This window comes from Ovis aries, chromosome 21 (genome assembly GCF_016772045.2).
Source record: "Ovis aries strain OAR_USU_Benz2616 breed Rambouillet chromosome 21, ARS-UI_Ramb_v3.0, whole genome shotgun sequence".
Lineage (NCBI taxonomy): Eukaryota > Metazoa > Chordata > Mammalia > Artiodactyla > Bovidae > Ovis > Ovis aries.
In genome coordinates, this window is record NC_056074.1 from 35323801 (window position 1) to 35347078 (window position 23278).

The following is a 23278-nucleotide window of genomic DNA, read 5'->3' on the forward strand; positions in this document are numbered from 1 at the left end:
GTTCAAGGAACTAGAGGTCAAATTGCCAACATCCATTGGACCATAGAAAAAGCAAGGGGATTCCAGTAAATCATCTGCATCTGCTTCAATGACTATTATAAAGCCTTTCACTGTGTTGACCACAACAAACTGCGGAAAATTCTTAAGAAAATGGGAGTAGCAGATCACGTTACCTGTCTCCTGAAAGTCTGTATGTAGGTCAAAAAGTGGCAGTTAGAATCAGACATGGAACAACTAAAAGATTAAAATTGGGAAAGGAGCATGACAAGGTATACATTGTTATTCTGGTTATTGAACTTGTATTTAGGAAAGATCATTCAATATGCTGGACTGCATAAATCCCAAGATGGAATAAAGATTGCTGGGAGAAATATCAACATCCACAGATATGAAGACGACACCACCCTAATTGCAGAAATCAAAGAACTGAAGACCAATTGATAAGGAGAGGAGATGAAAAAAGCTGGCTTAAAACTCAACATTCAAAAAACTATTCACAAAGATACTCAACATTCACGGCATCCAGTCTCACCATTTCATGGCATATAGATGATGGAAAACTGGAAACACTGGCAACCCCATGGACTGCAGCCTACCAGGCTCCTCCATCCATGGGATTTTCTATGCAAGAGTACTGGAGTGGCTTGCCATTGCCTACTCCAATGAAAAACCTGTACAGTGTATTAAAAAGCAGATTCTCAGTTTGCTAAAGAGGTCTGTAGTGTCAAAGCTATGATTTTTCCAGTAATCATGTACAGATGTGAAATCTGGACCATACAAAAGGGTGCATGCCAAAGAAGTGAGCTTTTGAACTGTGGTGCTTGAGAAGATTCTTGAGAGTCCCTTATACAACAAGGAGGTCAAACCAGTCCATCTGAAATGAAATCAACCTCTGACCCCTGCTGTCTTAGCTGAGGCATCTACTGAGGGACTCCAGGAGGAAAGAACGGATGCTTCCACTGCAAAGGTGCCTAACCATGGCAGCTCCAAGCAAATAGTTTGTAGCCCCACCCATGGAGGAAGCCCAGAAAGTCTGAAGGCTCTGTGTAGCCTGGGTCCCCCAATACATGCATTGCATTCTCCCCAGCAGCATTGGAGGCAAAGGAAGGGGCATTCTTGGCCCTGGAGGAGGAGGATGCCTCAGGGATCCACTGGGGCCACCACTTACCAAGTAGGCCTGGAAAGTCAGGAGCAGGCATACGTGGCAGAGAGCTGGTTACTGGGGTGTGGGCACGAGAGGGAACCAGCTCTGCCTGAAGTACCTCACCCAAAAATCCCTGGAGGAGAAGTCCAGCGATAAGATCATCTGAGAAGGGATGAACAGAGTCTATTTTATTACCCCTTATAGTTTCTCTGAATGAGGAGATTGTGGAGTTGCTGGGTCATCACAAACTCTTCCATGGCCTAGAGCATCCCCTAGTCACTATCCTTGGGGCTGCCTCTCCCCAGCTGCAGTCATATAGTTCTGGAGGAAATTGACAATCATGTGTGCTGCTGAGTCAGGGCCAGTGACCATGTAAAGCCAATCATAGGACCCCATGGCCCTGCCAGGTTGGCTGATCTAGGGCTGTACAGGTGAACTGGGGTGAATCATTCACGGAACACCCTTGAACTCTAATGGCTCCAAGCTTCTTTCCTTACTAGAAGATGTCTTCAGGATATAATACCCTAGGGCTGGTAGCTTGGACTTCCTCATTAGGTGTAGAAGCCTTAAGGAAGAAAGTTGTCAGGCTAAGACCATCAAAGAAGAGGGAAGGGACAGACCAAGGGAGAGAAAGAGAGAACTGATGACTTCTGATTTCTTGGGTCCAGTCACTGAGATCTCTGTATTTGCTCTGAGTCTTGTGTCCTGGATTCCCAGAATCATTTCAATGAGTCTCACTTTTCCTTGAAGCCAGTTGGAGTAGGGCTACTCTCAATTTTGATTCAGACTTGGTTCTAGATCCTTCACTCCCAGACACAAACAGAGGCAACCATTTGTTCCAGCACCATTAAGAGTGAAATACTTTATTCTTTACTGAGAATAGGGTGTGCAGACCACCAAACACAGTTCACCAGCATCCTGGGCAGCAGTGCCCAAAGTGTGAGTGAGTGTGTATTAGGAGCGGCCTTACTGATTCCTGAACCACCCCAAGCATTTACACTGCCCTTGCCAGGCCAATCCTGTCATTTGCTCGATCAAAGACCGAGAAATACAGCCTCAGGAAGATGTTACCCAGGATCCAGGTCTCTGTAGATGGACTCACAGTGATCTTTTCAAAGATTGTGTAGCAGTAGCCTCTAGAATCCTGGGGGAGTCAGAGACACACACCAGTCAGCATGAGCCCTTACCGGTGACTCCCCCCCAATATCCAGACCCAGCACAATTCTTTGTTTTATTTCCCTCTTTCAGTAAGTACCAAGGGGTTTTCTCAGCAGCAGGGGATATTAGAGTTCATCCAAAACCAAAGAGGGCCAAGACATGAGGTTGCCGTGAGGAAGGGTGTGGGGGAGGGTGGACTAGGAGTGGGGAAACAGGAATGAAAAACAACAAAGTCCTACTGTAGAGCGTAAGGAACTATATTCAATATAAAGTGATAAATCACATGAAAAAGAATAAGAAAATATATATTTTTATGTGTATAACTGAGTCACATTGCTGTGCAGCAGAACTTAATGCAACAATGAAGATTAGCCACACTTCAATATAATTTTTTCAAAAAGAACAAGTGTGTCCATAGCTCTCCTCACTCCCTGTTTCTTTCCTTCTGACTCCTGCTCCTTGTTTTCTCTGCAGAGAATACTGGTTCTCCTCCAGCAACCCTACAATCCATACTATATTAAAAAGCTTTATTTTGTATTCGAGTATAGCTGATTAAAAATAATCTGAATTTCAGGTGGACAGGAAAGAGATTCAATCGTATGTATCCAAGTATTCTGGTCCCAAAGACACCCCTTCCATCCAGGCTGTCATATAACTGAGCAGAGTTCCCTGTGATACACAGTAACTCATTGTTGGTTATCCATATTAAATACAGCAGTGCCCACAACACTTTATTGAAGATTTAACTCAGGAACGCTGTTAAGCCTCCTTCACCGACAGTCACCCTCTTTGGCCACTCCAGGCTTGGTTGGGTAATGTACTCTTGTTCCCCATCCCCACTGCTCAGTCTGTAGCCCTCATCACCCCTAGTAAGTCCCCAGTGCCCCAGTGCAGACCACCTTGACATGCCATTTGCATGGAATCCCATGCAGTTTTGCCTAGAACCAAGCAACTCTCCATAAGACTCAATGAGTTTGTGGTTTTAGAATTCCTGAAATTCCCTCTTTTCTTCAGAGCCTTCTTTGAGCCCATCAGCCTGCTCAGAACTCCCGCTGGGATCTGACATGAAGCTTCCACCCACTGCCGGGGCTGAGCAGTCACTGTGTACCCTTTATTCATATTAGCATCCAACCTCCCCACAGAGGGGTCGGGTACCCCAACTCACAAAGGAGGCACCTGGCTGGAGCAAGGGAAAGGTGCAGCTGAGAACTAGGCTGACCATGTAATTTATCATCCAAACCAGGAAAACTGTAAGAAAGGAAGGGAGACTGCTAACTTATGCTGGGACATCACACTGGGACTGTCTCCGCCATTCTCCTTGTAACATGGCCTATTCAGGGACTGCTAGTGCTGAATTCCATGTTCATGCACCTATGGGTCCAGATTGAATTGAAATTCTTTGAGCACTGAAAACCTTAGTGTTCCCTTCTCCCTGACTCCCACCATGCCATATGGTATGGCCTCTCCACATTTCTTTCAGGAAGATCCCTGTCCCACACGGCCCTTTACTCTCAAGTGATTGGTTTTGTGGGAGACACTGGCCCAGCCACAGGGCTCAGCAGCATCTGTAGTGGTGTGACATGGGCTCCAGAGGGCGCCCTCCTCCCAGCACCAGCCCAAGGGTTCCTGCAAGCTCCAGTTTGAGAACCAACCCTCAGTATTGTCCCCTCACCTTGAGGATGTAGGCTCGAGCTGGCACTTGGTAGTTGACACCATTGATAGTGAAGATAATAGGGGGCAGGGTATTGACCGCAGAACATGAAACGTAGTGCTGTTAGAGAGAGAAGGTGAGAGGTTGGCCATGGTGATCCTTGTTATGTGTGAAGACTGGGAGTGACCCTGGGGCGTGACCCTTCACCTTTGAACCCCATGGCCTGGCGCCGATGAGCTTCTGTATGTTATCAACCAGTATTCCTGGGCCTTTGATCATTGATACCCCGGTGTCAACAACGGCCTCACAGCCACCAGAACAAGCAATAACCTTTCTTCTCATGGAGATGCTGAGAGACAAAAGAAGAAAGCGGGCATCAAGGTCACTCTGAGTGTCCCCACAGTTGTCCCCTTCCCAACTATTTCCTAAACAGCCCTTTGTCTCTAGGCCTCTTTTCCTTTGCTCTCGACACAGCACCTTTCTTGACATCCTCGAATGCAGTACTTGAATACACCAGGATCTTTTGTATCTTGACAGAAGCTGGTCTTCCTTCCTAGAAGACCCCATTCCCCTTTGACTAGCAAATTTCTTTTCATCTTTCAGATTCCAGCTTTACTGTATTGTTTTTGGGAAGTCTTTCCCCCCGTGTTTATCAGTCTCCTGTCTTGGTCACTCTCTGTAGACCCTTCCTCATGTCTGCTGCTGCTACTGCTGCTAACTCACTTCAGTCGTGTCCAACTCTGTGTGACCTCATAGAGGGCAGCCCACAAGGCTCCGACATCCCTGGGATTTTCCATGCAAGAGTACTGGATTGAGTTGCCATTGCCTTCTCCTCCTCATGTCTAGCATGTTCCAAAGTCACAATTCACTATGTGGGTGAGTCACTTCATGTACATCTGCCTTCTTAGATGTGAGGGTGAGTTTTATTCTCCTTGCCTCCCTAAAGTGCCTGGCACACAGTGGACGCCCAATATTGTCTGTTCAATGAGTGAATGAAAACTTAGGAAACAATAAGAAACCTCCAGAGAGCTGTATCTGGTGGGGAACAAATAACGGGTCACACACAGAGTGAAGATGGAGATTTGCAGGGGCAGCAGATTCTCATACTAGGGGGAGAGAGGGGCTCCTCTGGGAGAGGGTGTCTCCCAGCCCTGCTCCTACAACCAGCTCAGACCCTGAGACCCTGGCCAGGAAACACATGACTAGCCCACAGAAACTCCAAAGGACAGGTCAGCTTTTGTTTGAGGGTATCACACAGAATCCTATCAATTATGCCTCTTGTCCTCAGGTCACTGCTGTGTCCCACCTTCCTGATTCTCTGTAAAGCCTCTGTCTCACTGTGTGCCCAAGAACTTGGTGTGTCTTTTTTTTAGTTGCTTTCATGTCTTGAGACTGAAGCCAACCTCTCTTCACTGCTGGGTAGCTGCTCCCTAATAAGAGCAGTTTTCCCCATTTTCTCTGGACTGTCCCTGTTTTTAAAATGACATTTATCTGTATTGAGAATTTCCTATGTCCTAGGTAGCCCTGGACAGTCGGTCATCTTATCATAACTCTGTTCAGGCTGGAGAAATTCTTCCTGATCCTCTGTTCACCATACTGTAGAGTCCTCTAACCATGCTCCCCACCTCAAAGGGCAGTGGGTGCAGCATTCTCCCAGCTACAAAGAACTTTCTGGTGCCTTTTAGGACACTGGTCAGAACCATGCTCAGAAGGCCTGGGGATTAAGAACCCATGGGTTGTTTGTGTATCTATGCGCTTGTGTGTTGTTTTTATCTGTGTTTATATGTGTCTCTGTGTGTGCTTGTGTCTCTGACTAGCTGTGCATGTTTACATGTGTTGCTGTGTATGTTTATATGTGTCTGCTTGTGTGTTTCCATGTGTGTGTGTGTCTGTCTGTATCATTGTGGGTGGTATACATGTCTGTGTGACTGTGTGTCTGAGAATGCACTTGTGTGTGTCTGCCTGTGTCCATGTACATTAGCGGGAGCATCACTTGGGCTGACCCTCAGAGGGACAGGCTTACCTGTCCATGTGTACAATCCAGTCACCCGCTTTGACCAATGGTACCCAGTTGAGCTCTCCCTTGTAGTAGCGGTGGTCCACCCCACCAAACATCACCACACTGCCCTCCTGCCCGTCTCTGTAGAGAGAAGTGAGGGGGGGATTCTTAGAGGACAGTGACAACAACACTTTCTGAGAGCTACGCTTGTCAACCCATCAAGGCCCTAAAAAGTTCCCCGTGTGCAGATGCAGAAATCGAGTCTAGGAGAGATTGAGATCCAGACTGAGGTCTGTTATTGGCTAATGAGTGGCACAGAGGAGGTTAGAAGCTGAATCATTGGCAGGGCTCCACCCAATATGTCTTCTGAAGGCGCCCTGGACCTCCAGTGACCTGAGTGCTCAGACACCCTCAGAGGATAGGGTGCTGAAGCGTTTTGGCTTTCCCCTTGTCCACCTTGTCATTTTTCAGGAACATCAATGCCTGGGAGTTCTCAGGGTGTGGGTTCAAGTCACCCAGATTGGTTCCAATGGCATGTGACCTCTAATGTCAAAAGGGCCCCAAAGTCAAAAGGGACCCCACTTCTGCTCTCCCTTTCATGAAGTTCTGATATTTCTTGAACAACAGGTCCCACACTTTTGTGTCCCACACTTTCGTTTCTCACTGGGTCCTACAAATTGGGTAGCTGGTCCTGGGCTCCCAGTGAAATGCTAATGAGGAAGAAAAGATATCCACCATCCTTCTCCTTCCTTCCTGATCAAAATCATAACAAATCCTAATACCTTTTACTTCAACTTGTTTCCTGCTGCCTTCCATTAGCCTTCCTCCTCACTCATTCCTCTAGACCAAGATACTGGTAGTGAGCCCAGGAGAGTAGGCTTCCAATAAACTTTTATTTCTAAAAGCCAAGGGTGAAGCCTGGTTGGGTCCTGGGTACAGAGTTATCCTGGGTTAGATTATCTCTCAGATACTTCTTATTAAAGTGTTGTATAAATATTTGTGCAACTGAAAGCATCTTACAGATAATTTGGAGAAAGGGATTGTCCATCTCAGACTTACGTGCTCAAGTAGAAGGCAAAAACAGGCTCAGAAATGGCACCTTCATTCTTCAGTTTGTCAAAGATAGGGATGGCTCCAGAGAAGGATACGTTGGGGTAGTTCAAGCCCAAAATGCCATCAAAAGTTACAGCCTCAAACCCGTATTCCGCCATGCTTAGACCAAACGGCTGGTCAGTGCTTACAAGGTCCCCAATCTGTGGGAGAGAAGAGTGTTCCCACATACAGATACGTGAAGTAGGGCTAGGACTGGGCTGGGATGCATTGCCATTAGATCCTCAGAGAAGAATTGAGGCTGGGGTCTGTCTTCAGTGGCCGACAGAAGGTTAGATAAAACCGGGAGGGGAATTTGGGTTCCATTTGAGAGAGGCTGTGAATTTTATAACATCTGCCCCTCTGAAAAATACCAACTGAGTGAGTCAAATTGGCCTTGTGGCTTCTCTACAGGTGAAGCTACAGGGGTCAGGCCAGGTCCCATTGGTGCCACCTTATGGACAAAACAATCGAGAGCAAGATAGCTTTCTCTTTGGCAGCACTGTGACCTAATGACAAGAATGGACTGCATTCTCTGTAATGTACTGTGGATTTTGCATCTGTCCAGGAAGACAAAAGCCAAAAGCACAATCTCGCTTGCAGGGTTCTATGAAATTACTGCCTGGGGAAATCACTTTTAGGGATATGTGTATATTTCTGTGAGTGTGTATGAGAGAGAAAGGGAGAGAGGGAAACTATGAAAGAATTTGGGGGGAAGTAGGCCATAGGTTTATTAGACTCTCAAGGGTCCTCTAGAGTGAGAACTCATTTATCAGGCCCCTTGACTTCTCAGGTCCCCAGTTTCCCACTCTGGATACCTGAAGCCCTTGACTGCCCCCAGGGTCCCCAGATCAGTTTTATCCTGTCCCCAAACACCCCACAGCAACTTCAGTCCTGAAAAGCCAGCCTAACTCCACCTTTTATCACATGTGTGCCCTCAGCACGGCCCTTGCCGTCTGCACCTCAGTTTCCTCATATGTCTCATGAGCTAATCAGAGTAACTGCTGTGTGGGGTTGTTGCAGGATTAAACCAGTTATCACCTGAAAGTGCCTGAAACAGTCTGGAAATATAAAAGTGATGGTTTTTTCCCCTCTTCTCGCTCCCAGCAAAATGAACCTTGAACTACTCATGGGCAGAGGAGCTGCAAGTCCACACCTCAAACCACTCTGTGAGTTAGCTAATCTGCTTGCTCATGTGTTACCACGGGCACTGCCTCCCCAGAGACATGATCCTGTGGATATGATGGCCAATATTTATGGGAGTTAGACTAGGAAGGGTCCCGGCAGGTGGTCCTGCCTGTGTTTTGCCAACAGTGGTCGCTCCATAGCCACTCTTGATTCAGCATATGTTACACTGTTACCCGAACTGTGTCATGAGCAACAACTCCTTTCATGCTCCCAGATTCGTAGGCGACGCTGAAGGTCTTATTGGTAATCCGGAAGGTAGAAGACTGAAGATGTCTGAACCTACCGTGTCTAGCTGGAGACACAAGAGATGAGTGTCATCAGGTGCCAAGGGTGGAAAACAGGGCAGCAGGGCAAGTGAAGGATGGTCCGGGTATGGGGTGTCTGTACTCACAACAGGGTGGAATGGCGCAAATGTCAGAGGGCACCCACAAGTCTGATGAGCCTGTGTCAAAGATAACCTGGAATTCCTGAGGGGGTGTTCCAATGGTAATGCTACCCATGTAGACCACCTACAGGAAGAAGGAGGGAGTGGGTTAGTGCAGAACTGGCCACCCTCTATTCCCATACTGCTGCCTCCCTTTGGGTGTCACATATCTCTTGAGATCACCTTCTAACCACCGTGCAGCTCACAGACTTTGGTCACAGAGGTATCTGCATTTGATATATTTTTCCTGTGCTATATTGCATGCAGGATATTGACTCTATGACCAGGCGTTGAAGTGGTACCTCCTTCATGGGAACCCCAGAAGCATAACCACTGTGCCTCCAGGACCGCTGGGCACACAAGGAAGTCCTGGTGCCTTCATTTGAGAAGTTCTGTAGTCTCTTCAATCCCAGCCTTAGCACCCCCTTCTCCAGGAGGTCTTTCTTGTTCAACCCCAGCCACTCCCTCCAAACTCAGACCACATCCAATTAATACCACATAGGTGACCCTTTCATTTGACATGTATTTACTCTTTGCCTATCTCTCAGGCTTGCATGGGCATTCTTGAAGACAAAATAAGCCCTTTGTCTAATCTGAAAACAGTAACCACAGTGATTCTTATGGCCGTACAAGGAATACAGGTTCAGTAACTTTTTACTGCTCTTTCTTGCATCTGTGAAAACTGAATTCCTCTACCTAGGGATTCACAGTTGCTTTGCAGTTGGTTCTACCTTTTGATCAGTGATGGCTCACTCTTTTTCTGTAATTGAGGGGCTCACTTAGTTCAGAAGGAACAATCACCCTCAAATTAATGACACATCTTTGACACAGAAATGGATATTTACCTGCCACCTGGTAATTGCCAGGCCCAGTCACAAAGACAAACAGTTGAGGATGAGAGTGCCTTCTCCTCTGGGTGGGGTCCCTGTTTTCCAGTGTCTCTGCCTTCTGCAGGAACTCCAACCCCAACATCCAACCTGGCACCTCCAGATGAGCCCCAGTGCTAGACTAGAGCACCAGGGGGAGCTGTGGAGCATCATCTTCCCAAAATACTCACATCCTTGATGTTTCTCAGCGGGTGAATAGTTAGATTTGAGCCACGAAAAGAAATCTGGGACAGTCTGTAAGCATGCTCCTTCAGGAAATTGTTCAGCATGTGTTTTCCACTGAGGGTTTTTCTCATGGTCTTCACTCTCCTTAGAGGTATTCTTTCACCGAGCATTTGACAAAGAAACCAAAGAAGATGTTACAATTAGCTGTCAGTGTTAAGGTATAACTGTCATTGTAATGGCCCTGGGTATTTAATAATTGTTTTTATTAGGCACATTATTATCAGAATTTTATGCATATACCATGGCAAAGACGTATATTTGAATACAGGATCTGTTCTGAAATCTTGGGTAAGCTATATGACCATTTGGTTTCTCAGTCTCCCCTTCGCTAAAATAGTGGAATGCAACCATACAAACCCTCCAAATAGAATATCTTGGGAATAAGTAAAGTGATGGATATAAGGTACCTGATAAATAGGAAGTATCAACAATGACAGCCGTTAGCATTGCTGTTGCCATCTCACGCATTCCTTCTCATAGAACCTCTAGTAATGAGGTAGAAGGGGGACTATTTTCCTCTTTTACAAGGGAGCAATTTGAAATGCAAGAGGTTTCTGCGTTGGCTGTGGTCACACTGCTTATCAGATATAAAACAGGGTGTATAAAACAGTGTAACTTTCTCCAAGTTGAAAGAGAAGAGAGAGTTGAAAGAAGAGTCCAAGATATAGGGAACGAGTAAGGGAAATTCAAAGGCTTGAGAAGGAAGTAAGAGTCAAATGAAAAATTAAAAGCAAACAACACAAAGAAAAATACACTCCCAGTGACTTCCAAATTAATGTAGAGATAAATGACAGTGACACAGACATGCAGACATAGGCATATACACACTGAAGTAGACAGGGAAAAAAGAGGACATGTTGAATAAAATGTAAAAAAGTGCTATTCCACAGGATCACATAGACATCTGCATAGACTATGCACTGAACTGTTGCAAGGAGTTGCATTTTCAATAGGTCATGACATGACTGGACCCCAAGATTTGTGCAACCCAACCAAGACCTTGGGATCCACAGTTCCTATAGCAAGTTACTTATCAATAAGTAAGAGTGGAGCTTTAAGACTCTTAGGGAAATATCCCATTCCCTTCTAAACCTAATGGGTGGAAGAATAATCAGATGAAAAGAAAAATCTGAGAAAGGGATATGATGTGGCTTACAGTCCCCATACTTACTTAACTATGCACTCTGAGAAGGCCACCAGCCCGAGGAGCACAAGCCACTTCATGCTTCTTTCCTGGATCAAGGTACTCAGGGAAGTTTGGGTTCTTAACATGTAGTGGTGACCAGGAGCCCCTAGTTATATATGCTCTGACCTACCCGATTTTCCCTTTAGGCGAATAAAAGATCTGAAAAAAACATAAAGCTCTCGATAAAATCTTTACCTTCATCAGTGTCCTTGGTGAGTAGCCTTTGAAGCTTCTCAGAATACAGAGAATTGAACTGTAATCTCTTCCCTGAAGCTTGGCTGGAAAGTCAAACTGATCTGCATGGACTCTGGACTCTAAGAAGACAGAGAACCTTGCCTACATGGAGAAAAAACTACTAAGAACATCATGAAAATGGATACTAGGGGCTGGGCTTGACATTCGTGGTTTCATGTCATCTTCCTAGCCACTTCATGAGATATGCATTGCTGTCTTCATTGGAGAGGAGATTGCTAGGAGGAGAAGTGGTCAAATGGCAAAGTGAAGACTTCAGGCACAGCCCAGGGACATACAACTGGCTTCAGGGAGCGGGTCTAATGGCAGATATCAGGGGCACCTATGGAGACAGGCTGCATCAAAGATTTAGGGAAGAATATTACTTCAATTGTATGGTTTCAGTATTGGAAGATATATTGCGTGCATTCACAAGATATTTTATATCATCGAACAACTGTTCCTGGAAGAACTGCTAGGTTCTGGGTTAAAGGCTTCAGAGTCAAAGTTGATCAAGACAAAAGTAGGCTTTATCTTAAGAGAGCTAGAAGTCTAGTTCTCACAAACTCATGGCCCCAGAAGGCAGGAGATATGATACTAAGACTAGGTGGCCATGTTGGAATCTGGGCAGCACAGGCCTTACCACTGGGAGCAGCCTTTTCTCCACTTCACCCATGCTGAAAAGTAGGCTAGTTGGCCATGTTTTCAAGAGAATCGGAAGTTTGGATATTTATGTACAATCTACTGATTTTAATGTTAGCAACTAATTCCGCCCCCCACCCCCAAAAAAAAACGTGGGAACAAAATATCCACAGCGATGTGCTGGCATCAGCCTTCAGTCTCTGCAATTTTTTGTTTCTGGCCTAGAGTTGGGAGTGCAGTAGGGACAGAGAGGAATTTAATTCATGTTGGTTGATTTAAAAAGGGACTGAATGCATGCTAAACATGCTGACTCATTGGAAAATATCGTGATATTAGGAAAGATTGAAGGCAGGAGGAGAAGTAGAAGACAAAGGATGAGATGGTTAGATGGTATCACCAAGTTGATGGACATGAGCTTAAGCAAGCTCTGGGAGTTAGTGATGGATAGGGAAGCCTGGCATGATGCAGTCTATGGCATTACAAAGAGACGGACACAAGGGAAGGACTGAATTGAACTAAACAGATTGAGAACAAAGACTAATAAATCTAATTGCATCAAGTTGACTAGCTACATATAACAACGGATTACTTAAGTGGCTTTAAAATTCAGACTTATGCCTCTACATTGAGAGTGGAATATCTTCTAAATAAAAACAAAAATACTGCCCATCAAAAACAAAATGAAAGAAAACCAAAAGAAAAAAATAAAAAAGAAAGAAATCTGAAACTATATTCAACAACTTCAGTTCAGTTCAGGTGCTCAGTCATGTCCAACTCTTTGTGAGCCCGTGAACGGCAGCACATCAGGCCTCCTTATCCATCACCAACTCCTGGAGTCCACACATACCCATGTCCATTGAGTTGGTGATGCCATCCAACTATCTCATCCTCTGTCATCCCCTTCTCCTCCTGCCCTCCATCTTTCCTAACATCAGGGTCTTTTCAAATGCGTCAGCTCTTCACATCAGATGGCCAAAGTATTGGAGTTTCAGCTTCAGCATCAGTCCTTCCAGTGAACATTCAGGACTGATTTCCTTAAGGATGGACTGGGTGTATCTCCTTGTACTCCAAGGGACACTCAAGAGTCTTCTCCAACACGACCATTCAGAAGCATCAATTCTTTGGGGCTCAGCTTTCTTTATAGTCCAACTTTCACATCCATACATGACCACTGGAAAAACCATAGACTTGACCACGCAGACCTTTGTTGACATAGTAATGTCTCTGCTTTTCAATATGCTGTCTAGATTGGTCTCAACTTTCCTTTCAAGATGTAAGTGTCTTTTAATTTCATGGCTGCCATCACCATCTGCAGTGATTTTGGAGCCCAGGAATTGACATCAACCAGTGTCTTCAATGTTTCCCCATCTATTGACCGTGAAGTGATGGAACCAGATGCCATGATCTTAATTTTCTAAATGTTGAGCTTTAAGCCAACTTTTTACTCTCCTCTTTCACCTTCATCAGAGTTTCTTTTTCTTCTTCTTTTCTGCAATAGGATGGTGTCATCTGCATATCTGAGGCTATGGATATTTCCCCTGGCAATCTTAATTCCAACCTGTGCTACCTCCAGCCCAGCGTTTTCATGATGTACTCTACATATAAGTTAAATAAGGAGGGTGACAACATACAGCCTTGATGTACTCCTTTCCTATTTGAAACCAGTCTGTTGTTCCATGTCCAGTTCTAACTGTTGCTTCCTGACCTGTGTACAGGTTTCTCAAGGGGAAGGTCAGGTGATCTAGTATTCCCATCTCTTTAAGAAATTTCCACATTTTATTATGATCCATACAGTCAAATGCTTTGGCATAGTCAGTAAGCATAAATAGGTGTTTTTGTGGAATTTCTTGCTTTTTTGATAAACCACCAGATGTTGGTAATACGATCTCTGGTTCCTCTGCCTTTTCTAAAACCAGCTTGATCATCTGGAAGTTCATGGTTCACATATTGCTGAAGCCTGGCTTGGAGAATTTTAGGCATTACTTTACAAGCGTGTGAGATGAGTGCAATTGTGCTGTACTTTGAGCATTCTTTGGCACTGCCTTTCTTTGGGACTGGAATAGAACTGACGTTTTCCAGTCCTGTGGCTGCTGCTGGGTCTTCCAATTTTTCTGGCATATTGAGTACAATACTTTCACAGCATCATATTTCAGGATTTGAAATAGCTCAACTGGAATTCCATCACCTCCACTAGCTTTGTTCTTAGTGATGCTTCCTAAGGCCCATTTGACTTCACATTCCAGGATGTCTGACTTTAGATGAGTGATCACACCATCGTGATTATCTGAGTCTTGAATATCTTTTTTGTACAGTTCCTCTGTGTATTTTTGACACCTCTTCTTTATATCTTCTGCTTCTGTTAGATCCATACCATTTCTGTCCTTTATTGAGCTCATCTTTGCATGAAATATTCCCTTGGTATCTCTAATTTTCTTGAAGAGATGTCTAGTCTTTTCCATTCTGTTCTTTTCCTCTATTTCTTTGCATTGACCACTGAGGAAGGCTTTCTTATCTCTCCTTCCTATTTTTTGGAACTCTGCATTCAAATGGGTATATCTGTGCTTTTCTCCTTTGTTTTTTGCTTCCCTTCTTTTCACAGCAATCTGTTAAGCCTCCTCAGACAGCCAGTTTCCTTTTTTGCATTTATTTTTCTTGGGAATGGTCTTGACTCCTGTCTCCTGTACATTGTGATGAACCTCCATCCGTAGTTCATCAGGCACTTTATCTATTAGATCTAGTCCCTTAAATCTATTTCTCACTTCCACTGTATAGTCCTAAGGGATTTGATTTAGGTCATACCTTAATGGTCTAGTGCTTTTCTCCACTTCCTTCAATTTCAGTCTGAATTAGTTGATAAGGAGTTCATTATCTGAGCCACGGTCTGCTCCCAGTCTTGTTTTTGCTGACTGTATAGAGCTTCTCCATCTTTGGCTGCAAAGAATATAATCTGTCTGATTTTGGTGTTGACCATCTGGTGATGTCCATGTGTAGAGTTGAGAGGGTAACAGGCAGGAAAGCCAAGGGTCTCCAAAGGGAGGAAATAGCCTGCAAGTGTCAGACATTTTTATCTCTTTTAAGCAACAGGAGGAAACAAAGTAGTGACATTTTTTTTTTTTCCTTCTCTATACAAATTTAAAAGGAGGTTTCTCTTAAAATCCTGTGTTGCCATAAGAACACCTGGTTTCACCTGTAGTTAACCAATGCCTTTTTCTTATGGAAATGTTTATCTTAAGCTATGCTAATGTACTATGCACTTATCCCAAACTCTGTCTTTAAGTCTGTTCCGCCTTTTGGCTCAGAACCTACTTGATAAACCAGTATGTTATACTCTCATATGAAACTATTAGTATGGTGATCTGCCCTTCTTCAAGATTCAAGTTAATCATTTTATGGCCCAAGATAAACCATTTGGTGCCAAGATTATCCCAAAATACATCTCATGGGTGAGGGGCCTGGTTCCATTCTAAGTTTTGAGACATTCCTTTCTTTCATTAACAGGCTGCTTGTGACTATATAACATCCAGCTGAAGACTAGCAGAGGGGTACTCTTTCTACCCCCTTCTGATGCCTACATCAGAAACTTTCTCTATCTCCTTTATACTTTAATAAAACTTTATTACATAAAAGCTCTGAGCGATCAAGCCTCATCTTTCACCTGGAATTGAATTCTTCTCCTCCAGGAGCCAAGAATCCCGGCGTCGTAATTCAACAAAAACCTTTCATCTTGGGGGCTTGTCCGGGATCCTTCAGGACAAGGTAAGGATGCTTGGAGCTGTAGTTCTTTGTTCTCTTAGTGAACAAGTTTTCTGCTGCGCTTAAGCATCACTACGAACAAAGCTAGTGGAGGTGATGGAATTAAAGTTGATCTGTTTCAAATCCTGAAAGATGATGCTGTGAAAGTGCTGTACTCAATATGCCAGCAAATTTGGAAAACTCAGCAGTGGCCACAGGACTGGAAAAGGTCAGTTTTCATTCCAATCCCAAAGAAAGGCAATGCCAAAGAATGCTCAGACTACAGCACAATTGCACCCATCTCACATGCTAGTAAATTAATGCTCAAAATTCTCTAAGCCAGGCTTCAGCAATACGTGAACAGTGAACTCCCTGATGTTCAAGCTGGTTTCAGAAAAGGCAGAGGAACCAGAGATCAAATTGCCAACATCAAGATTGCTGGGAGAAATATCAATCACCTCAGATATGCAGATGACACCACTCTTATGGCAGAAAGTGAAGAGGAACTAAAAGTCTCGTGATGAAAGTGAAAGAGGAGAGTGAAATAGTTGGCTTAAAGCTCAACATTTGGTAAACGAAGATCATGGCATCTGGTCCCATCACTCCATGGGAAATAGATGGGGAAACAGTAGAAACATTGTCAGACTTATTTTTGGGGGCTACAAAATCACTGCAGATGGTGACTGCAGCCATGAAATTAAAAGACGCTTACTCCTTGGAAGAAAAGTTATGACCAACCTAGATAGTATACTCAAAAGCAGAGACATTACTTTAGCCACTAAGGTCAGTCTAGTGAAGGCTATGGTTTTCCTGTAGTCATGTATGGATGTGAGAGTTGGACTGTGAAGAAGGCTGAGCGCCAAAGAATTGATGCTTTTGAACTGTGGTGTTGAAAAAGACTCTTGAGAGTCCCTTGGACTGCAAGAAGATCCAACCCATCCATTCTGAAGGAGATCAGCCCTGGGATTTCTTTGGAAGGAATGGTGCTAAAGCTGAAACTCCAGTACTTTGGCCATGTCATGCGAAGAGTTGACTCATTGGAAAAGACTCTGATGCTGGGAGGGACTGGGGGCAGGAGGAGAAGGGGATGACAAAGGATGAGATGGCTGGATGGCATCACGGACTCCATGAACATGCATCTGAGTGAACTCCGGGAGATGGTGATAGACAGGGAGGTTTGGCGTGCTGCGATTCATGGAGTCACAGAGTCAGACATGACTGAGCAACTGAACTAAACTGGCCTGAACTAACTAACTCTACGGTGTGCTTATGTGAATGAATGACATGCAGTGCGTGAAACAAGTCAGAAGCCTTGCTCTGTGGTTCCACGGTGATCTCATACAGTTCATGGCAGAAACCTGTTGGGGGTTTATACCGACCTGCCAATGCCAAGAGGCACCCAATGTCTCCTTTGGGAACCAACCAGAAATGGGCAAAGCGTGTGGACTGAACTCTCCTTTCTCGGTCAAATTTTTCAGTCTCTTTGACCATTTCATAACCCCTTGGGAATTAGAAGTTCTAACCTAATCTATTGGATCATAGACTTTAAAGGGACTTGTGATCTATACTGTTACTGTGCACTGTGGCTTAGTTCCCAAACTTGGATTGGTAGTCAGGAAAGCGCCTAGCCTCGCTAGGAATCAGAAATTCAGAAGCTAGATGGAGCTCTAGCCCCAAGAACATCGGTGAGGTTAAAGGTTGCTCAGATTGGGACTGCTATTTTTTTTCCCCCCCTTTGGTAATGCTGGCTCTTAGTCGACCAGAGGAGGTTCTTATACTGGTGTGGTGATGCTTGAAAAAATCATCCCAGCTTTATATTCATATCAGTCTTATTATGGTCAGGAATATACTCAGGGTCGTGCACAGGCACTCAGGTGGTGAATGTTTCCCAACCAGTGGTCTTAACTTGGGAGGCATTCCGGAAGTTTACTCTGATTGCACCCCAGGTGGCATCAGAGGTAAGCAAGATTAAAGGTGAAGAGCTGGATATCAGGTATGCTGGATATCAGAGATGCTAGCAGATCTACCCCTGGTACATCCCCACCCCATCTCGGTGGTAGAACCGGAAGGGTCGAGTACAGGACCTGCATCGGTAAGCGACAGACTAAGTCCGACCAGGAAGGAAAAGCTTTTGGTGTAAAGTCTGTCTACACCCCATCTAGAGCTGGGAAGGACGCTTCCGGTAGAAAAATGGCACTGGTCGCTTTATTTCTCTCTTACAGATGGGAGCTAACAATTCCAGCCTCACTCTTTTGAACTGTATCCTGAAAAACTGGGATAGATTTGATCCCCAGAGGTTAAAGAAGACACACCTGGTCTTCCTATGCGATACTGCATGGCCACGGATTCCATTGGAGGATGGAGAACGGTGGCCAGTTGGAGGGTCTCTTAAGTATAATACTGTTTTACAATTAGACTTGTTCTGTAAGGAACAAGGGAAAAATGATCTTAAAGATAGATTTCTCACTCAGTCGGTTCCTGATATCCACCGTAAGCTACAAAAATGGGCGTATGAACCAAATCAGTCTTTAGATACTCTGTTACAACTGGCTCAGACAGTCTATTATGGTAGGGAATATGAGGAAAAGAAAGAAAGGCAAAGAAACACAAAGGAAAAGGCGGAAGCCTTCGCAATGGCTATGAAAAACTTCCTTAAACTGCCGGAGAAAAATGCCCAGAGGGACCCAGGTGAAAAGGTATGAGCTTGCTATTAACTGTGGAAAGGAGGGGCACCTCAAGCGGGATTGCCCTCAGGCATCTAAGCAGGCCCTGGCTCCATGTCCGACCTGCAAAGGACCACAATGGAAGAGAGACTGCCCTCAGAGGTGTAGGTCTCCGGGTTCGGACTCTCAAGACAATCACGACTGCAGGTGCCCGGGGGTCCCCACACAAGCTCCTGTCCTAATTACGCCTGAGGAACTCTGGGTATTAATAATTGGGGGGTTCTATTGGTCGATTTCCTTTTAGATACTGGGGCAACTTAATCTGCGCTTACTGAAGCCCCTGAGCCACAATCTTCCGATCTGCTTCCATAATGGGACTGTCTGGATGAGCCAAAAGGTATTATTTCACTTATTCTTTATCTTGCAACTGGGATTCTGTCATGCCAGAATCTCCCTCACCCCTTATGGGGAGGGATATACTGAGCAAGGTCCATGCCTCTCTTTTTATGAATATGGAGCCCTCCCTTTCTCTCCCCTTAGTTGAACAAAATGTAAATCCTGGAGTATGGGCTGATGGAAAATCTGTGGGTCGAGGACAAAATGCTATTCCTGTAGTTTCAAGCTCAAAGACCCGCACTTATTTCCTCATAAGAAGCTGTATCCACTGATACCTGAGGTTAAGGAAGGGTTAAAACCTATCATTGAAAATTTAGAGGAACAGGGACTATTAATTCCCTGTAACAGTCCTTGCAACACTGCTATTTTGTGCATAAAGAAATCAAATGTTAAATGGAGACTAGTTCAAGATTTACGTATAATAAATGAGGCTGTAGTTCCTTTACACCCCGTGGTGCCTAATCCTTATATTCTATTTTCTGAAATTCCTTACGAGCCAATATTTCTCAGTAATTGATTTAAAAGATGCCTTCTATTCAGTGCGTTTTTAACCTGGACAGTTTTGCCCCAGGGATTTCATGACAGTCCTCACTTATTTGGACAAAATTTGTCTCGGGATCTACAAAACTTTAATAGCTCTGAAGCGGTAGTGTTACAATATGTGGATGATACTTTGCTCTGTGCTGAGACAGAGGAAGCTTGTTCACGAGCCTCAGAAGATTTCTTAAACTTTCTGGCAGGTTGTGGTTACAAGGCATCAAGAGAAAAGGCTCAGCTTTGTCAACAATCGGTTAGATATCTGGACCTAACCATATCAGAAGGGACTAGGGCCACAGGCCCTGAGAGAATTAAACCTATACTAAATCATCCCCTATGTATGAATTTAAGACAATTGAGAAGATTTTTGGGAATCACAAGTTACTGTTGCATTTGGACTCCAGGTTATGGGGAACTTGCCTGGCCTTTATATATACTTATAGCTGAAACTAAGCAGGCCCAAACTGACCAACTGGTTTGGTCTCCAGAAACTCAAAAGGCTTTTAAGGTTCTTCAAACTGCTCTCCTGCAAGCCCCAGCTCTGAGCTTTCCCACATGGTCAGAATTTAATTTGTTTGTCACTGAAAGGAAAGGTGTGGCCTTGGGAGTTTTGACCCAACCCCGAGGGCCTCACCAGCAACCTACTGCTTATCTAGGCAGAAAATTAGATGTAATTTCTAATTACACTGCCTAAGAGTAATTGGGGCAGTGGCTTTATTAGCACCTGAAGCTTCAAAAATAATTAATGGATGAAAACTTACTGTACTGACTTCTCATGATGTGAGTGGAATCTTAAATTCTAAGATTAATATTTGGATGACAGACAGTAGGCTTCTTAAATATTAGTCATTGTTGTTAGAAGGACCAGTCACTAAGCTTAAAGTTTGTGGAAATTTAAATCCTGCCACTTTCCTTCCTGAGAAAGAAAATGAAACACCTGATCACGATTGTTCTCAATTCCTAACTTTAAACTATGCAGCTCGGGAAGATCTAATGGATACCCCATTAGACAATCCTGACATGGAAAAATTTACAGATGGCAGTTCTTTTGTTCGGGATGGAAAGCATAAAGCAAGTTTTGCCCTGGTGACTGCTGAACAGGTTTTGGAAGCAAAATCTCTCCCCCAGGGAACCAGTGCTCAGTTAGGGGAGCTTGTGGCTCTGACCTGAGCTCTAGAGTTAAGCAAAGGGCAGTGGGTAAATATCTACACTGATTCTAAGTATGCTTATTTGACTTTACATGTTCATGCTGCAATATGGAAAGAAAGACAGTTTAAAACAGCAAAAGGAGAACCTATTAAGCATTTCAGAGAGATCAAGAGACTTTTAACTGCTATATATTGTCCTAAAGAAGTAGCTGTTATGCATTGCAAAGGGCACAGCAGGGATGGGAGTACAGTAGCTGGAGGTAATCAGCTGGCTGACTGTCAAGCCAGAAAAGCAGCACTTTACAAAGCCCCTTCACTGCAGATGCCTTTGATCTGGGCAGGTCCTGTGGAACAGGAAAAACCACAATATACTGAGTAAGAATTAGAAAGATATGAAAAAAGAGGAACAAAGATTACTAATAAAGGATGGTTACAGTCTGAGGATGGACGATTAAAAATTCCTGAAAATGCTCAATGGAAAATTCTTAAGGGTTTACATCAGAGTTGTCATTTGGGTGTGGAAAGTACTTATCATGGCTTCTCGTTTGTTTGAAGGTAAAAATGTAATGAAAACTTTAAAAAATATTATCAAAAGGTGTGAGGTTTGTCAGAAAAATAACCCAAAGACTGAAAAGCTAACGAAATCTGGATTACAATGAAGTGGAAAGTATCCTGGAAAAGACTGGGTAATTGATTTTACTCATATACCAAAACCTAATGGATATTCTTGCTTACAAGTTTGGGTATATAGTTTTACTGGACGGATTGAGGCTTTTCCCTGTCGTAGTGAACAGGCTAAGGAGGTTATAAAGATTTTAATCCATGCAATTATCCCCAGGTTTGGGCTGCCAGGAAGCCTTCAGAGTGACAATGGCTCCGCCTTTAAAGCTGCTGTAACTCAGGGTTATCTAAAGCTCTAGGAATAGAATATCACTTACACTGTTCCTGGAGATCCCAATCCTCAGGAAAGGTTGAAAAAGCTAATGACATTATCAAAAGACATCTGAGCAAATTACCTCAAGAGACGCAGGACAATTAAAGTCCTACCCATAGCTCTAATGAGGGCTCGAACTCCCCTCAGAAAGGAGGAACTGTCCCCCTTTGAATGTATTTATGGAAGGCCTTTCTTACACACAGACATTGTTATAGACCCTGAAGCCTTGGAATTAATTAGTTATGTAACTCAGCTCTCGGCTATTCAACAGACATTAACAAAACTCCAGGAGACGACTCCTGACCCCGCCTCTGAGTCAAGCAAGCCAGGAACTGAGGTCCTCATAAAAACTTTGGGATCTGGGGGCCCATCCCTTGAGCCCCTCTGGGAAGGCCATTACCAGGTTATTCTTTCTTCTCCCACAGCTGTCAAAGTGCCAGGAATTGATTCGTGGGTATATCACACTCGAGTTAAGAGGTGGCACCCTGACCAAAGCTAAGTGACATCTTTTTATGTCTTTATTTTCTATGCTCTGACTTTGTACTTTTCAGACGGGCCTGATAACCTATGTGAGCTTACTTCTACTGACTCCAAATATCCTAGTCTGCCATTGGATCCTCAAGACAATGCCTTCCTGTCCTGGCCTCATTCCTATGCTGCATTCCACAATCGGTCTAACTGCGGGGTCAGTGGAACAAACCCCTCTTCATCAGTGGAAGGCTTCCCATGGTGGACATCTCCACTTCAAGGAAAAGACTTTCTCCAAGTGTGTGAATACCTTCAACAACAGTCACATGCGATGCCTCTCCTTCATCTGATGACATCTACCAAGCCTAAAATGGATGGGTGCAACACTTTGTATGTTTAACTATGGACATAAAGTGGCTTTTAATTTTATTATACATTGTCTTGGTTCAATGACTTTTGCTACACATAAAGCAAATAGGTCTAGATCTAATGGTTTTTTACCTGACGTTTTTCACATATGGGATGAGGTTATATGGCTAACTCCTGAAAAAGGACTTTTAATATCTACTGCCCCTATATGCTGAGAACAAACAGCTGCTGCTGCTGCTAAGTTGCTTCAGTCATGTCTGACTCTGTGCGACCCCACAGACAGCAGCCTACCAGTCTCCGCCACTGGGATTCTCCAGGCAAGAACACTGGAGTGGGTTACCATTTCCTTCTCCAATGTATGAAAGTGAAAAGTGAAAGTGAAGCCTCTCAGTCGTGTGCGACTCTTTGCGACCCCATGGACTGCAGATTCCAGGCTCATCCGTCGATGGGATTTTCCAGGCAAGAGTACTGGAGTGGGGTGCCATTGCCTTCTCCGGAGGACAAACAGAACCATCCCCAAAAGTTAGCCAACAACTTAATTACAATGATTGGAAACAATTGGGATTTTTGCCTCAGAAAATATGCAACATAATCATTCCAATGTTTTCTAACCCCGGTTCAAGTTCTCCCTTTGTGTGGCCAGGCACTAATTGGGACTGGATATCTCAGTCACGCTGGCTTGCTCCAAACAGAACTTACTGGATATGTGGCTCTTAATATGGGCACGGCTTCTCCCTGGTTGGATAGGGAGATGCACTCTGGGTCTAGCCTTTACTCATGGCTTTGTATTTTCAGAGCTTTTAGAAAAGCCTGATAATTTACCCCACCTTAAATCTCCATGGGCCAGATTGGTATTTCACTGATATGATTATTTGGCTGCAGTGTTTCTTCCCTCTTTGAAAACTACAGATGTTATGCTACAAGTGGATGCTTTGACTAATTTTACTCCACAGGCATCATAAGATTCTCCAAAGGCTATTTAAGCTCTTAATGCTGAACAAGCACAAATTAAAAAGGTGGTTTTACAAAACAGATTGGCTTTAGATATTTTGACAGCTGCGCAAGGAGGAACGTGTGCTATTACTCATACCCAATGCTGTACATATATATCCAATATGAACACAAATGTTACTTATTTTACTAAACACATGAACAAGATGATTGGGGCCATGGATACTCCTGAAGCCTCAATTGCCTCACTTTGGGA

At 44.1% G+C, this 23278-nt stretch overlaps 1 protein-coding gene across 1 annotated transcript; it reads right to left on the minus strand.

The window, feature by feature from the left end:
* Positions 1-1976: 1976 nt before the first annotated feature.
* Positions 1977-11056, minus strand: PAG11 (pregnancy-associated glycoprotein 11). Its single transcript, XM_042238257.2, has 9 exons — positions 10937-11056; positions 9711-9861; positions 8621-8738; positions 8403-8521; positions 7012-7205; positions 5977-6093; positions 4161-4302; positions 3975-4073; positions 1977-2288 (listed from the first exon to the last, which is right to left on the minus strand). The coding sequence occupies exons 1-9, from the start codon at positions 11035-11037 to the stop codon at positions 2139-2141; spliced, it is 1191 nt and encodes a 396-aa protein (XP_042094191.1). The 5' UTR covers positions 11038-11056; the 3' UTR covers positions 1977-2138.
* Positions 11057-23278: the final 12222 nt, after the last annotated feature.